At 46.4% G+C, this 17,708-nt stretch overlaps 1 protein-coding gene across 1 annotated transcript in view; it reads right to left on the bottom strand.

Moving 5' to 3' along the window:
- The window catches only part of SEMA4F (ssemaphorin 4F), a 135,577-nt gene that overhangs the window by 46,765 nt on the left and 71,104 nt on the right, over positions 1–17,708 (bottom strand). The window contains exons 4-6 of the mRNA XM_077814737.1: positions 3,158–3,252; positions 2,412–2,505; positions 1,335–1,454 (exon numbers count right to left, since the gene is read on the bottom strand). Of these exons, the coding sequence (XP_077670863.1) occupies positions 1,335–1,454; positions 2,412–2,505; positions 3,158–3,252 (309 nt within the window). The remainder of the gene's footprint in view (positions 1–1,334; positions 1,455–2,411; positions 2,506–3,157; positions 3,253–17,708) is intronic.

The following is a 17,708-nucleotide window of genomic DNA, read 5'->3' as shown; positions in this document are numbered from 1 at the left end:
GCAGGTCCTCAAGGAATCAATTCTGAAGCACTGAAGGAGAGGAAAGTGATCAGGAAGAGTCAGCATGGATTCACCAAGGGCAAGTCATGCTTGACTAATCTAATTGCCTTCTATGACGAGATAACTGGTTCTGTGGATGAAGGAAAAGCAGTGGACGTGTTGTTCCTTGACTTTAGCAAAGCTTTTGACACGGTCTCCCACAGTATTCTTGCCAGCAACTTAAAGTAGTATGGGCCGGATGAATGGACTATAAGGTGGATAGAAAGCTGGATAGATCATCGGGCTCAACGGGTAGTGATCAATGGCTCCATTTCTAGTTGGCAGCCGGTATCAAGCGGAGTGCCCCAAGGGTCAGTCCTGGGGCCGGTTTTCTTCAATATCTTCATTAATGATCTGAAGAATGGCGTGGACTGCACCCTCAGCAAGTTTGCAGATGACACTAAACTGGGAGGAGTGGTAGATATACTGGAGGGTAGGGATAGGATACAGAGGGCCCTAGACAAATTAAAGGATTGGGCCAAAAGAAATCTGATGGAGGTTCAACAAGGACAAGTGCAGCGTCCTGCACTTAGGACAGAAGAATCCCATGCACTGCTTCAGACTAGGGACCAAATGGCTTGGCAGCAGTTCTGCAGAAAAGGACCTAGGGGTTACAGTGGATGAGAAGCTAGATATGAGTCAACAGTGTGCCCTTGTTGCCAAGAAGGCTAATGGCATTTTGGGCTGTATAAGTAGGGGCATTGCCAGCAGATCGAGGGACGTGATCATTCCCCTCTATTCGGCATTGGTCAGGCGTCATGTGGAGTACTGTGTCCAGTTTTGGGCACCCTACTACAGGAAGGATGTGGAAAAATTGGAAAGAGTCCAGCAGAGGGCAACAAAAATGATTAGGGGACTGGAACACATGACCTATGAGGAGAGGCTGAGGGAACTGGGATTGTTTAGTCTGCAGAAGAGAAGAATGAGGGGGAATTTGATACCTGCTTTCAACTCCCTGAAAGCGGGTTACAAAGAGGATGGATCTAGACTGTTCTCAGTGGTAGCAGATGACAGAACGAGGAGTAATGGTCACAAGTTGCAGTGGGGGAGGTTTAGGTTGGATATTAGGAAAAACTTTTTCCCCAGGAGGGTGGTGTAACATTGGAATGGGTTACCTAGGGAGGTGGTGGAATCTCCTTCCTTAGAAGTTTTTAAGGTCAGGCTTGACAAAGCCCTGGCTGGGATGATATAGTTGGGGACTGGTTCTGCTTTGAGCAGGAGGTTGGACTAGATAACCTCCTGAGGTCCCTTCTAACCCTGATATTCTGATTCTATGATCTCCATTGGTCACTCACCATTCAGCCAGGTCACTGAGAACTCTGTCCGGATGCGCTCCTCAAGGTTTCCTGTTGCTCTGGAGATGATGGGCTGTGTCCCCAGGAAGTTGCTGACAGTGGCAGCATACAGGACACCATCTAGAGGAAGGTCCAAGATGTGACAGGTGTGAAAGACACAGAAGACCAATGTGCAATTCAGGGAAAGAGATTGGGGAGGGGAAAGGAGTACACAGTGGCCAGGCTGTAATGCCGAGCTGTGCCTGAACCTATAAGGAAAATGTGGCTTATCGGGCCTTGATGTAACATCTGGATGGCAAGGAGAGGCTGGATTTTACTCCATTTTCCACCCAGGTTCATCAGCAGCTAGTTTAGAATGCTAGTGGCTACCACTTGTGGCCTCGGTGCTAACCCAGTCTCATGGCACCCTTCTCCAGTTGGAGATGGAAGGGAATCTTCCTAACCAAGTCAGCCACTGCACTCTGCCTGGCTCCCCATGGCTCAAGCACAGGCAAGACGAGGACCAGGTTTGGGAGATTCTAGGTCATGGGGACACCCTGGGCCTTGGTAGCCTCAGTCCGGGATGCTCAGGTCAATGTATTTAAAAAGCGTTCACTTTCAAACACTAAATGGCTCAAGGTGGTGCAGACCTCATGTGGCCTGTGCCAGCTCCTGGACTGGGCAGCAGCAGATGCCGCTCTGTGATGTGCGCAGTGTAATTTGTATCCCTCTCCAGCTCCGGGTCGGGACATGGATTATGGCGTTTTACACATAGGTCACCGGTTCCATTCAGAGATAGATAGTAATCCCAGGAAGTCATTGCCCCCATGTGGAGACTCTGGGGAATGGAGGGCTGGTGCTTCTGTCCAGTTCCTAATAGACAGATGTCCACATTGCAACTGTAACTAACCAGCCCTGCAAGCAGTCTCCGCAGAGGAGGCCAAGGACTGAAATCCCTTTACACCTGGATGGTGAGGGAAGCTTGTTCGCTTGCTGCTGCTACCCCCAACATGCTTCTTCCTTCCAGAGCCACAGTCTTGCTCCCTGCACTGAGTTCCAGACCAAACCAAAATGCCGCTGACACTGTGACAAACGTACCGACCATTACAGCTGCTGACTGTTGCGTAGGCTCAAAGGGGCATTTCCCCCGGCCACTTTCCTGCCGCTCCACACTGCTGAAATTGGCCACTTTCTGCAATAAAAGCAGAGAAAGTTCAGCCACCCCATTTGGGTTTGGGGAGGGGCTAACAGACACCACCCCCCATGCAGGCTGTCTGGGGTGGGACAGGCTGATGTTAAGCTGGATTGTGTGGACTCTCAATGGTGGAAGCCCCAGGACTTGTCCCCTCCCTTGTTTAACTTGTTACTGCAGCCAAGAGAGCATTTATTTTTTGCTGAAGTACTTCGTTACAAAGGCCGTTAACCACTCACTGGAGGCCCCAATCCTTCCCTGGGTTCCTGCCTTACTACCACCCCACTCAGGACTGGAAATTTAATATATGGAGGGAATGTTCTCTGGTTAAAACACTGCCTGGGGCCTCAGGAGGGTTCAACCCCTGGTTCTGACACAGACTCCTGGCATGACCTTGGGCAACTCACTTCTCCTTCTGCAAAATGGGGATACTACTTCCATAGCTCACCAAGAGGCTGAGGGTGTATTCCTTATGGCCTCTGAGAGCTCGAACCAGGGTGATGAAGCCACAGAAAAGCCTCTCATTAGCTTTAGGTTCATCCTTCCTGATCTCTGCCCACTTCCCCAAGCAGACAGCACTGGACTCTTCTCCTGGCCCATTCAACCCTCCCTTTACTCCCTCCCTCTTCCCCAACAGGCACTGAGCCCTTACAATGAAGCCGCACTGTGGATCAAAAGCAAAGGTCCCGCAGGTATAGAGGTGGCTCTCATCAGCAAACTCCAGAATGCGGATGTAATTATGACACTCTGCCTGCAGGGACAGAGCAAACAGTCATGACACAGGCACTGTGAAAAGCACAACCAGCCACTGATGTCAAGGATTGAGTGCAAGAGGAGAGGAGCGCATAGGTGCCGACTCCGTGGATGCTCTGGGGCTGGAGCATCCAAGGGGAAAAATTAGTGGGTGCTCTTCACGCACCAGCAGCCAAGGTCCCCGCCCCCCCCACCTCCTCCTCCATCTCCTCCCAGCTCCTCCCTCCCTCCCAGAGCTTGCCGCCACCAAACAGCTGTAGCAAGCGCTGTGAGGGAGTGGGGAGGAGCAGGAACGTGGTGGGGATATGGGGAAGGAGTCGAATAGGGGCAGGGAGGGGGCGGGGACAGGGTTGGAATGGGGGCGGAGACTTTGGGGAAGGGGTTGGAATGGGGGCGGGAGAGGGTGCGGCAGGGGTGGAGTCGGGCAGGGCCGGGGGCATCAAGCACCCAACGGCTCCAGAAGAAGTTGGCGCCTATGGAGGAGCAGACCCCTCTTACTCACGTAAGTAGTAATTGCAGGGAAGGCCCTCACAGCCATTTCAGTAGGTGACATCACTACTCAATTCCAAGCAGTAACTGACAACATGCTGGGAACACTGTGTGAATGTGTCATGCCCATGAGTATGCCCGACTTTTCAGCCAGCAGAGCCAGAAGAAGCACCTAAGAGAATCTTTACCATGAAGGACAGACCATGAAATCATAGAAATGCAGGGCTGGAAGGGACCTTGAGAAGTCATGAAGTTCTATCCCCTGCACTGAGGCAGAACCAAGTAAACCTAGAACATCCCTGACAGGTGTCTGGCCAACCTATTCTTAGAAACCTCCAGTGATGGAGGTTCCACAGCTCAGACTCAAAGGTCAGAAGGAACCATCATGATCATGTAATCTAACCTCCTGCACATCACAGGCCACAGAACTCCACCCTCCCCTTCCTGTAATAGATCCTTCACCTTTCCCTGAGTTACTGAAGTCCTCAAATCGTAGTTTAAAGATTTCAAATTACAGAGAATCCACCTCCATTGGAAGCCTGTTCCAGAGCTTAACTACCTTTATCATTAGAAAGTTTTTCCTAATACAGTAGAACACTGTTTAATCATCTTTCTGTATTAACTGAACTGAGCCCCTCCGCCGGGACTTGACAGTACAAGCCCCGCCCATTCTCCTGATTATCCAAATTTTTGATTATGCAATCGGGCCCTGGTCCCAAGTAGATCGGATAAATAGGGTTCCCCTGTACCAAACTGAAATCTCCCTTGTTGCAGATTAAGCCATTTACTTCTTGTCCTACCTTCAGTGGACATGGAGAACAATTGATCACTGTCCTCTTTACAACAGCCCTTAACATAAGAACAGCCCCATACTGGGCCAGACCAATGGTCCTTCTAGCCCAGTATCCTGTCTTCCAACAGTGGCCAATGCCAGGTGCTTCAGAGGGAATGAACAGAACAGGTAATCATCAAGTCATCCATCCCTTGTCACCCATTCCTAGCTCCTGGCAAACAGAGGGTAGGGACACTTCAGACCATGGTTTTGCATCCCTGCCACATTGGCTAATAGCCATCGATGGGCCTATCCTCCATGGCCTTATCTAGTTCTTTTTTGAACCCTGTTATAATCTTGGCCTTCACAATATCGTCTGGCAAGGAGTTCTACAGATTGACTGTGCGTTGTGTGAAGAAATACTTCCTTTTGTTTGTTTTAAACCTGCTGCCTATTAATTTCATTGGGTGACCCCTAGTTCTTGTGTTGTGAGGAGTAAATAACACTTCCTTATTTATTTTCTCCACACCAGTCATGACTTTATAGGTTTCAGAATAGCAGCCGTGTTAGCCTGTATTCACAAAAAGAAAAGGAGTACTTGTGGCACCTTAGAGACTAACCAATTTATTTGAAAAAAGAAAAGGAGTACTTGTGGCACCTTAGAGACTAACCAATTTATTTGAGCATGAGCTTTCGTGAGCTACAGCTCACTTCATCGGATGCATACCGTGGAAACTGCAGCAGACATTATATACACACAGAGATCATGAAACAATACCTCCTCCCACCCCACTGTCCTGCTGGTAATAGCTTATCTAAAGTGATCATCAAGTTGGGCCATTTCCAGCACAAATCCAGGTTTTCTCCCCCCCCCCCCCCGGGGACACACACACAAACTCACTCTCCTGCTGGCAATAGCTCATCCAAACTGACCACTCTCCAAGTTTAAATCCAAGTTTAACCAGAACGTCTGGGGAGGGGGGGTAGGAAAAAACAAGGGGAAATAGGCTACCTTACATAATGACTTAGCCACTCCCAGTCTCTATTTAAGCCTAAATTAATAGTATCCAATTTGCAAATGAATTCCAATTCAGCAGTTTCTCGCTGGAGTCTGGATTTGAAGTTTTTTTGTTTTAAGGTAGCGACCTTCATGTCTGTGATTGCGTGACCAGAGAGATTGAAGTGTTCTCCGACTGGTTTATGAATGTTATAATTCTTGACATCTGATTTGTGTCCATTTATTCTTTTACGTAGAGACTGTCCAGTTTGTCCAATGTAAATGGCAGAGGGGCATTGCTGGCACATGATGGCATATATCACATTGGTGGATGTGCAGGTGAACAAGCCTCTGATAGTGTGGCTGATGTTATTAGGCCCTGTGATGGATAGGAAAGCACAAGATGAAATCCGCACAGACACACCCCTGGAACCCCGACCTGGGATATTCTATCTACTACCCAAGATCCATAAACCTGGAAATCCTGGGCGCCCCATCATCTCAGGCATTGGCACCCTGACAGCAGGATTGTCTGGCTATGTAGACTCCCTCCTCAGCCCTACGCTACCAGCACTCCCAGCTACCTTTGGGACACCACTGACTTCCTGAGGAAACTTCAATCCATTGGTGATCTTCCTGATAACACCATCCTGGCCACTATGGATGTAGAAGCCCTCTACACCAACATTCCACATAAAGATGGACTACAAGCCATCAAGAACACTATCCCCGATAATGTCACGGCTAACCTGGTGGCTGAACTTTGTGACTTTGTCCTTACCCATAACTATTTTACATTTGGGGACAATGTATACCTTCAGATCAGCGGCACTGCTATGGGTACCCGCATGGCCCCACAGTATGCCAACATTTTTATGACTGATTGAGAACAACGCTTCCTCAGCTCTCGTCCCCTAAAGCCCCTACTCTACTTGCGCTATACTGATGACATCTTCATCTGGACCCATGGAAAAGAAGCCCTTGAGGAATTCCACCATGATTTCAACAACTTCCATCCCACCATCAACCTCAGCCTGGTCCAGTCCACACAAGAGATCCACTTCCTGGACACTACAGTGCTAATAAACAATGGTCACATAAACACCACCCTATACCGGAAACCTACTGACCGCTATTCCTACCTACATGCCTCCAGCTTTCACCCTGACCACACCACACGATCCATCGTCCACAGCCAAGCTCTGCAATACAACCGCATTTACTCCAACCCCTCAGACAGAGACAAACACCTACAAGATCTCTGTCAAGCTTTCTTACAACTACAATACCCACCTGCGGAAGTGAAGAAACAGATTGATAGAGCCAGAAGAGTTCCCAGAAGTCACCTACTACAGGACAGGCCTAACAAAGAAAATAACAGAACGCCACTAGCCGTCACCTTCAGCCCCCAACTAAAACCCCTCCAACGCATTAAGGATCTACAACCTATCCTAAAGGATGACCCAACACTCTCAGAAATCTTGGGAGACAGGCCAGTCCTTGCCTACAGACAGCCCCGCAACCTGAAGCAAATACTCACCAACAACCACATACCACACAACAGAACCACTAACCCAGGAACTTGTCCTTGCAACAAAGCCCGTTGCCAACTGTGCCCACATATCTATTCAGGGGACACCATCACAGGGCCTAATAACATCAGCCACACTATCAGAGGCTCGTTCACCTGCACATCCACCAATGTGATATATGCCATCATGTGCCAGCAATGCCCCTCTGCCATTTACATTGGTCAAACTGGACAGTCTCTACGTAAAAGAATAAATGGACACAAATCAGATGTCAAGAATTATAACATTCATAAACCAGTCGGAGAACACTTCAATCTCTCTGGTCATGCAATCACAGACATGAAGGTCGCTATCTTAAAACAAAAAAACTTCAAATCCAGACTCCAGCGAGAAACTGCTGAATTGGAATTCATTTGCAAATTGGATACTATTAATTTAGGCTTAAATAGAGATTGGGAGTGGCTAAGTCATTATGCAAGGTAGCCTATTTCCCCTTGTTTTTTCCTACCCCCCCTCCCCAGACGTTCTGGTTAAACTTGGATTTAAACTTGGAGAGTGGTCAGTTTGGATGAGCTATTGCCAGCAGGAGAGTGAGTTTGTGTGTGTGTGTCCCCGGGGGGGGGGGGGAGAAAGCCTGGATTTGTGCTGGAAATGGCCCACCTTGATTATCATGCACATTGTAGGGAGAGTGGTCACTTTGGATGGGCTATTACCAGCAGGAGAGTGAGTTTGTGTGTGGGGGGGTGGAGGGTGAGAAAACCTGGATTTGTGCTGGAAATGGCCCAACTTGATGATCACTTTAGATAAGCTATTACCAGCAGGACAGTGGGGTGGGAGGAGGTATTGTTTCATGATCTCTGTGTGTATATAATGTCTGCTGCAGTTTCCACGGTATGCATCCGATGAAGTGAGCTGTAGCTCACGAAAGCTCATGCTCAAATAAATTGGTTAGTCTCTAAGGTGCCACAAGTATTCCTTTTCTTTTTGCGAATACAGACTAACACGGCTGTTACTCTGAAACCTGTCAATTTATTTGAGCATAAGCTTTTGTGAGCTATAGCTCACTTCATCGGATGCATAAAGTGGAAAATACAGTGAGGAGATTTATATACACACAGATCATGAAAAAATGGGTGTTGGCACAGTTGGCAATGGGCTTTGTTGCAAGGATAGGTTCCTGGGTTAGTGGTTCTGTTGTGTGGTTGCTGGTGAGTATTTGCTTCAGGTTGGGGGGCTGTCTTTTCCAATTCCAATATATCTTTAACTAAGGTGGGGTGACCAGATATGCACACAGTAGTCAATATGTGGGTGTACCATGGATTTATATAGAGGCAATATGATATTTTCTGTCATATATTTATCCCATTCCTAATGATTCCCAACATTCTGTTCGCTTTTTTGACTGTCACTGCACATTGAGTGGATGTTTTCAGAGAACTATCCACAATGATTCCAAGATCTCTTTCTTGAGTGCTACCAGCTAATTTAGACTTCCATCATTTTATATGTATAGTTGGGATTATGTTTTCCAATGTGCATTACTTTGCATTTATTAACACTGAATTTCATCTGCCATTTTGTTGCCCAGTCACCCGGTTTTGTGAGATTCCTTTTTAATTCTTCGCAGTCTGCCTTGAACTTAACTATCCTGAGTAGTTTTGTATCATCTGCAAATTTGGCCACCTCACTGTTCACCCTTTTTCCTGATCATTTATGAATATGTTGAATAGCACTGGTCTCAGTACAGATCCCTGGGGGACACCACTATTTACCTCTCTCCATTCTGAAAACATTTATTCCTACGCTTTGTTTCCTGTCTTTTAATCAGTTACTGATCCATGAGAGGACCTTCCCTCTTATCCCATGACTGCTTACTTTGCTTAAGAGCCTTTGGTGAGGTCAAAGGTTTCTGAAAATCTAAGTACACTATATTCACTGGATCCCCCTTGTCCACATGCTTGTTGACCCCCTCAAAGAACTCTAGTAGATTGGTAAGGCAGAAGGGGGGAGGGATAGCTCAGTGGTTTGAGCATTGGCCTGCTAAACCCAGGGTTGAGAGTTCTAATCCTTGAGGAGGCCATTTAGGGATCTGGGGCAAAAATTGGGGATTGGTCCTGCTTTGAGCACAGGGTGGACCTCCTGAGGTCCCTTCCAACCCTGATATTCTATGATTCTATGACTTCCCTTAAAAAAAAACCATGCTTACTCTTGCCCAACAAATTGTGTTCATCTATGTGTCTTGACGATTCTGTTCTTTACTATAGTTTCAACCAATTTGCCTGGTAATGAAGTTAGGCTTACTGGTCTGCAATTGCCAGGATTGCATCTGGAATCTTTTTTACAAATTGGCGTCATATTAGCTATCCTTTAGCCATCCGATACAGAAGCTGATTTAAATCCTGGGTGAGAGTAAATAAAGAAGAAATTCTGCCCTGTTTTGCTACAACAGGATCCTTTGATCCCTGGTCATGCACCATCCAATGAACTGCCTGGGGCAGGGATGGGGTGGGCCTGCCAGGATCTCTGCACAGGATAGAGCACACCGCTGGTTCCCAGACCCAAAGCTTAACAAACATTTACCGTCCTCAAGGCCCAGTTCTAAGTCAAATCACCCCACATCCTGTTCTAAGCCAAATAGACCATCCAACAGCTCTCAAGGCTCCTGTAGCCCCAGGGCTCAAAAAGCAGGTGGGATTGGCTGGGAAAGCTTGGGGCCTGAGGGGCAGGGCAGAGAGACTATCATAAAAGAAATATTTCCATGGTACAAGGGACAACCAGCACCTGCTAGCAATAATGTTTTTAAAACTTTAGAAAATGTACCAGGTTTGAAGTGCAGCAAGACCAGAGGTTTATTATTATTTAAAAAAAGCGTCCTATTAGAGACAGACTGAAGCATATGTACAGGAGGAAATGCAAATGCCCAGGGTAAATTCCTCTGCTTCTTTCCTTTTATGCTAATAAAAGTAATCAGAAATAAAACAGAAGTAGGGAGAGGGACAGAGAAATTAAATGAGAAAAACATGATTGAATCCAACTCACCAAATGGAGTCCTAGATGCTTGCATCCCCGTCCCATCCTACCTTCCTCTTTTCCCTACAACTGTTGGTTAAACTCACTATCTAGGTCTGGTCTTAAAATGTAGCTCCCAATCCTGCCAACAGCTACATGAGTATGTCATAGATTTGCTACTGCAGAGTGGCTCCTCATGGTGAGACCCAGCTTTGCAGCCCCACATCCTCACTCTCTACCTTACGACTTTGTGGTCTGTGACTTGGCCCAGCAACCTGGTCAGGCTAAGCATCCCACTAGAAAAAATAATGATTTCTTTTGACTGAGGTGGTAAATCAAAGACCAAGAAACTCTGAGATACTTCCCACAGTGATGTTGGAGACTCCAGGGCATGGCCACTAGTTAAGTCGAGGGGATGGAAGGCCATAAGGGTCGAGGAAGTCTCCCTGCTGCAGGCCTTAGGACTTCTTTTCAACCCCCCTTAATAGAAGCCAGGCCTGGCTGGTTTGAGTAAGCTCTTTTGCTTTTAAAATAATGTTGCAGCCGCAGATAATGCCTCATAGTGTAAGGTTTGCTGGCGCCAAGTTAAAGATAACAGGAGAGACAGCTACAAGGCCAGACAGGATGTGCTGGTTGTTTAAGTTGCTAGGAATGCTTGTTAGAGGTTGCAGGAAATAAACATTGTTGTAACCCATATAAGGAAGGCAGAGCATTTGTGCAAAGCTGATTGGCTGATGTGCAGTGTAGTAGCATTAAGGAAGATAAAAGTGTGTGTAATGACCTGCTCTGATGTGCAGGATTTGAGATTCTATTCTCCCTGTACCTTGTTTGCGGCTGCAAATAAACTTTTTCTGCTTCTCCACCCCGTTGTGTTTATTGGGTGACACACACCGGGCAACGAACCCCTGCTGTTGTTTGCCTCTGGGCACTGGGTGCCGGCAACAGTGAGAGAACAGGCGTTGACCAGGTGCAAGAGGCTATTTTTCAAATCAAATTATGAACGTCTGAAAACGTGCCAATGACATTTGTTTGGAAGGAAATTGCAGGCACACAGACACTATGGCGGTGGGCACCTCATCCAGCCTGAGCACTGAAATTTGCTGCTATTGCCCTCAAAATGCATGTGGCTGAACCAAAATTTAAAGGCAGGAGCATCAATAAAATTCTTACTACCACAGCAGAGCTGCTGGGCTTACCTCTAACACTCCTTCTCCCAGACCAGATCGACATGTAGAAAGTGGAAGTCTGGCAGCAACCCAGCTCCTCCTATTCACAGTCAGATTCAGATAGTGTCTAGAGGCTTGACTGTCTCAGAACACAAGGCTCACCTGACCAGAACAGGGATGCATGAAGCCTGGTCACTCACCTGACAGGAGCTAGCACCAGGTGCTTCAGAGGAAGGTAGGAGCACCCCCCCGCCCCCACAGACAATAAAGGGCTACTTGCCAGAAGGTAAGCTGTTGGTTATACATAAAGCAGGAGGGTCTGTCCCTTGCACATATTTATCCTATTAAATGTAAGTGGACCATCTGTTTACCAGAGAAACATTCCACCTCTCTCTGAATCCTGAAAAGCTCTCAACTCCATGATACATTATGGCAAGGGGAGTCCATAGATTTATTGGGCACTGTGTGTAAAAAATTTCCTATGATCTGTTTTAAATTGGTTTCCTTTCAATTTCATTGACTGCTTCTTTGTCTGTACTGGGAGAGGATAAACACGATTCTCTATCTACCACTCATCTAGATAGTGATTTATTTGCATGACAGTAGCACCCACAATGTGCTAGGTGCTTTCCCAAAGTACAGAGTAAAGTAAAGTCCCTGCCCTAAAGAACTCACAAAACCTCTCATGTCCTCTCTCACTAGCCTTCTCTACTAGTTAAACATAGTCCTAATCCTTTTACTATCTCCTCACACGGAAGTCTTTCTACATCCTAATCATTTACCACCCATTCCCCCAAACACCCTCTACGTCTTTAACTCCCCTCCAACCCTCCCCCACCCCTTTTTCTATACAGGGTGAACAGAACTGATTCTGATAACCCAGGTAAGGGTATGCCATTTATTCCTATCATGGCATTACAACATTCTAGGTATCCTTTGCACCCCAGTCCTTATATATCCTGCCATACAAATAATACATAATAAAAACAAGCAAAGGTATTACGAGGTTACCAAACGTACTCAACTGAGATTAGGGTTCCATTGTTCTGGGTGCTGTACATGCCCCTGAAAAGAGACAACCACTGCCTCAGAGCCTGAAGCCTAAACAGGAGACAGATATGGAAGTGAAACAAGCATAGAGAAGTAAAGTGACTTAACCAAAGTCACTTGGCAGGTAAATGGCAGAGCCCAGGTTTCTTGACTCCCAGTCCCATGCCCATCCACTAGATTAGGTTACCTCCTCTGACATTTATCAGGGAGAAAGAACTGATTCAAGGATGAAAAATTAGAAAGGACTAGAGAGGCTGAGGGCATGTATAATGCCAAGGTCTCAGAGATCTTCACTGAGTGCTTGGCCCCTCACCACAGCCAGAGAGGACTGCCCTCAGAACAGAGAGGGTTGTGACAAGCAGTTTATTGCTGGTGCTGGAAAAGATCAAGACCTTCAAAGGAATGAAGCCCAAAGAGCACTAATGCAGTAAGCCCGGTCCCGCTGATGACGGAAATTCAATTGGCAAGCCAGGAGCATATGAAAATGGGCTCATAATGGAAACTGCCTTGTGACTTGAGTTTACCAAGCACCATCAGACCTGGGAACTTTACTTCTATGCAGCTGAAAGCCTAAACTGATAAATTTTTGCATGAAATCAGTGCCCAGGATGAGAAGGAAAGGGGGCCAGGGGAAAGTGCAATCCACCGGCACTCCCCCAAGGAATGCACCTCACACATATAGGATGGAGAACCATATTTCGGGAATCAGTGACTCTGAAAAGACCTTGTGGATTATGATGGAAATCAGCTGAACATGAGCTCCCCATGTCATGTGGTAGCTCAGCGAGCAAATATGATTCTTGGATGTATGAACAGAGGAACATCGAGTAGGAGCTGGGAGGTGATCTTACCCATATATATAGTATTAGTGAGACTATTGCTGGTTACAGTTTTGGTTCCTGAAAAGGCAGTTGACAATTGTAAAGGAGAGCTACAAGAATGATTCAAAGTCTGAAAAACCTGCCTTATAGTGAGAGATTGAAGAAGCTCAATCTGTTTAGTTTAACAAACAGGGCTAAGAGATCATCTGATCACTGTCTACAAGCACCTACAGGGGGAGAAGATTTCTGATGGTAGACTGCTTTTTAAAACTAGTAGATAAAGGCAGAACAATATCCAATCAACAGCTAGAAGATGAAGCTAGACAAATTCAGACTGGAAATAAGGTGTAATTTTCAACAGTGAGGATAATTAAACATTGGAACAATTTACCTGGGGACACTGGATTTTCTGTCACCTGTCAGTTGAAGGTTGTATAACCAAAGCCAAAAAGGGATTTTAGGTATATTGCCTCTGCATTGGTCAGTGACTTATCTTCTGGCAGTAATCTCAGGGGAGAGGTGTGACATTACATCCCATGTTCTTTATGGAAATATGGTTATGATATGAATATGGTATAACTGAGATATACTTTATGTAAGATGGGTCTTGTAAGATGTCACTGGAAAAGTTTTAATTTACCAAATGTGTTTATCCAATTTGTTTGCATGTATCATTTTTGTATCTGATGCTGGGAATATTGACAATGTCTCTGTATTTCAAATGTGCTACATTGGATGAGGCCAAACAATGTTAGTGGTTTATTGAAGAAATGTATACAAGCATAAGAATTATCCCAGGAACTGTCTGCAATAGAAACCTCTCTGAGATAGGTCTACACAATGGGAACTGTTTGACCCAGGTCACAGCAAAAAAGCTTTCCAGCAGGTGGGGGGGGGGTGGAAGAGATATAAAAGAGCGACAATGACAACGTGAGGGGTCCTCACTCTCCCTACAACAACACACCTGAAATCACCTGAGGAACAAAGACTGAACTGTGAGAAGTGATGGTCCCAGGCTAAAATCTTTAGCCTGTGTAAGAAAACCTGGGAAAGCCAAGGCAACTTGGGCCTTAAGAATCTGTCAGCCTGTTTATCACTCAGGGTGGGAATTTGTTAATTTATAACCTACCTATTGAGTATGTTAAGTTCAGTCTCCGGCTTTTGTTTATTTACTAAGGCAATCTGCTTTGTTCTGTTTGTTGAACCACTTAAAATTCACCTTTTGTCGTTAATAAACGTATTTCTTGTTTATAATAAAACAAGTTTGTAATTTCTAACTGGGGGGCAAGAAGTCGTGCATCTCCCTCTTCTCATTGTGGAAGAGGGTGAATTTTATGAGCTTGCGCTGTACAGGTATTTCTATACAGTGCAAGACAGTAGTATTTTGGGTTTATCTTCCAAAAGGGGTGGGCACATGAGTGCTGGGGGAGCCCTCTCACACAGAGCTGACTTCAGTCTGTGTCTGCAGTGGGATGTGGCCCTACCTGCGTCTGTGTGCTGCAAGAGGCCGGACAGCCTAATTCAGCAAAGCAGTGAGAGGGAACCCAGGCTACTTAAGCAGGAGAATCATAGAATATCAGGGTTGGAAGGGACCTCAGGAGGTCATCTAGTCCAACCCCCTGCTCAAAGCAGGACCAATCCCCAATTAAATCATCCCAGCCAGGGCTTTGTCAAGCCTGACCTTAAAAACTTCTAAGGAAGGAGATTCCACCACCTCCCTAGGTGACGCATCCCAGTGTTTCACCCCCCTCCTAGTGAAAAAGTTTTTCCTAATATCCAACCTAAACCTCCCCCACTGCAACTTGAGACCATTACTCCTTGTCCTGTCCTCTTCTACCACTGAGAATAGTCTAGAACCATCCTCTCTGGAACCACCTCTCAGGTAGTTGAAAGCAGCTATCAAATCCCCCCTCATTCTTCTCTTCTGCAGACTAAACAATCCCAGTTCCCTGAGCCTCTCCTCATAAGTCATGTGTTCCAGACCCCTCATCATTTTTGTTGCCCTTCGCTGGACTCTCTCCAATTTATCCACATCCTTCTTGTAGTGTGGGGCCCAAAACTGGACACAGTACTCCAGATGAGGCCTCACCAATCTCGAATAGAGGGGGACGATCACGTCCCTCAATCTGCTCGATATGCCCCTACTTATACATCCCAAAATGCCATTGGCCTTCTTGGCAACAAGGGCACACTGCTGACTCATATCCAGCTTCTCGTCCACTGTCACCCCTAGGTCCTTTTCCGCAGAACTGCTGCCTAGCCATTCAGTCCCTAGTCTGTAGCTGTGCATTGGGTTCTTCCGTCCTAAGTGCAGGACCCTGCACTTATCCTTATTGAACCTCATCAGATTTCTTTTGGCCCAATCCTCCAATTTGTCTAGGTCCCTCTGTATCCTATCCCTGCCCTCCAGCGTATCTACCACTCCTCCCAGTTTAGTATCATCCGCAAATTTGCTGAGAGTGCAATCCACACCATCCTCCAGATCATTTATGAAGATATTGAACAAAACCGGCCCCAGGACCGACCCCTGGGGCACTCCACTTGACACCGGCTGCCAAGTAGACATGGAGCCATTGATCACTACCCGTTGAGCCCGACAATCTAGCCAACTTTTAACCCACCTTATAGTGCATTCATCCAGCTCATGCTTCTTTAACTTGCTGACAAGAATACTGTGGGAGACCATGTCAAAAGCTTTGCTAAAGTCAAGAAACAATACATCCACTGCTTTCCCTTCATCCACAGAACCAGTAATCTCATCATAGAAGGTGATTAGATTAGTCAGGCATGACCTTCCCTTGGTGAATCCATGCTGACTGTTCCTGATCACTTTCTTCTCCTCTAAGTGCTTCAGGATTGATTCTTTGAGGACCTGCTCCATGATTTTTCCGGGGCTGAGGTGAGGCTGACTGGCCTGTAGTTCCCAGGATCCTCCTCCTTCCCTTTTTTAAAGATTGGCACTACATTAGCCTTTTTCCAGTCATCCGGGACTTCCCCTGTTCGCCACGAGTTTTCAAAGATAATGGCCAATGGCTCTGCAATCACAGCTGCCAATTCCTTTAGCACTCTCGGATGCAACTCGTCCGCTCCCATGGACTTGGAGAGACTCAGTGAAATCCCAAAAAGAAAAGGAGTACTTGTGGCACCTTAGAGACTAACCAATTTATTTGAGCATGAGCTTTCGTGAGCTACAGCTCACTTCATCAGATGCATACTGTGGAAACTGCAGCAGACTTTATATATACACAGAGAATATGAAACAATACCTCCTCCCACCCCACTGTCCTGCTGGTAATAGCTTATCTAGAGTAATCTTCAGGTTAGGCCATTTCCAGCACAAATCCAGGTTTTCTCACCCTCCACCCCCCACACAAATTCACTCTCCTGCTGGTGATAGCCCATCCAAAGTGACAACTCTACACAATGTGCATGATAATGAAGTTAGGCCATTTCCTGCACACATCCAGGTTCTCTCACTCCCTCACCCCCCTCGAAAAACCCACCCCCATACACACACAAACTCACTCTCCTGCTGGTAATAGCTCATCCAAACTGACCACTCTCCAAGTTTAAATCCAAGTTAAACCAGAACATCTGGGGGGGGGGGGGTAGGAAAAAACAAGAGGAAATAGGCTACCTTGCATAATGACTTCGCCACTCCCAATCTCTATTTAAGCCTAAATTAATAGTATCCAATTTGCAAATGAATTCCAATTCAGCAGTTTCTCGCTGGAGTCTGGATTTGAAGTTTCTTTGTTTTAAGATAGCGACCTTCATGTCTGTGATTGCGTGACCAGAGAGATTGAAGTGTTCTCCGACTGGTTTATGAATGTTATAATTCTTGACATCTGATTTGTGTCCATTTATTCTTTTACGTAGAGACTGTCCAGTTTGACCAATGTACATGGCAGAGGGGCATTGCTGGCACATGATGGCATAAATCACATTGGTGGATGTGCAGGTGAACGAGCCTCTGATAGTGTGGCTGATGTTATTAGGCCCTGTGATGGTGTCCCCTGAATAGATATGTGGGCACAATTGGCAACGGGCTTTGTTGCAAGGATAAGTTCCTGGGTTAGTGGTTCTGTTGTGTGGTATGTGGTTGTTGGTGAGTATTTGCTTCAGGTTGCGGGGCTGTCTGTAGGCAAGGACTGGCCTGTCTCCCAAGATTTCTGAGAGTGTTGGGTCATCCTTTAGGATAGGCTGTAGATCCTTAATAATGCGTTGGAGGGGTTTTAGTTGGGGGCTGAAGGTGACGGCTAGTGGCGTTCTGTTATTTTCTTTGTTAGGCCTGTCCTGTAGTAGGTAACTTCTGGGAACTCTTCTGGCTCTATCAATCTGTTTCTTTACTTCCGCAGGTGGGTATTGTAGTTGTAAGAAAGCTTGACAGAGATCTTGTAGGTGTTTGTCTCTGTCTGAGGGGTTGGAGCAAATGCGGTTGTATCGCAGAGCTTGGCTGTAGACGATGGATCGTGTGGTGTGGTCAGGGTGAAAGCTGGAGGCATGCAGGTAGGAATAGCGGTCAGTAGGTTTCCGGTATAGGGTGGTGTTTATGTGACCATTGTTTATTAGCACTGTAGTGTCCAGGAAGTGTATCTCGTGTGGACTGGACCA

This window comes from Eretmochelys imbricata, chromosome 4 (assembly GCF_965152235.1).
Source record: "Eretmochelys imbricata isolate rEreImb1 chromosome 4, rEreImb1.hap1, whole genome shotgun sequence".
Classification (NCBI taxonomy): Eukaryota; Metazoa; Chordata; order Testudines; family Cheloniidae; genus Eretmochelys; species Eretmochelys imbricata.
Note: the sequence above shows the minus strand (reverse complement) of the source record. Positions and strands in the feature narration are given on the sequence as shown.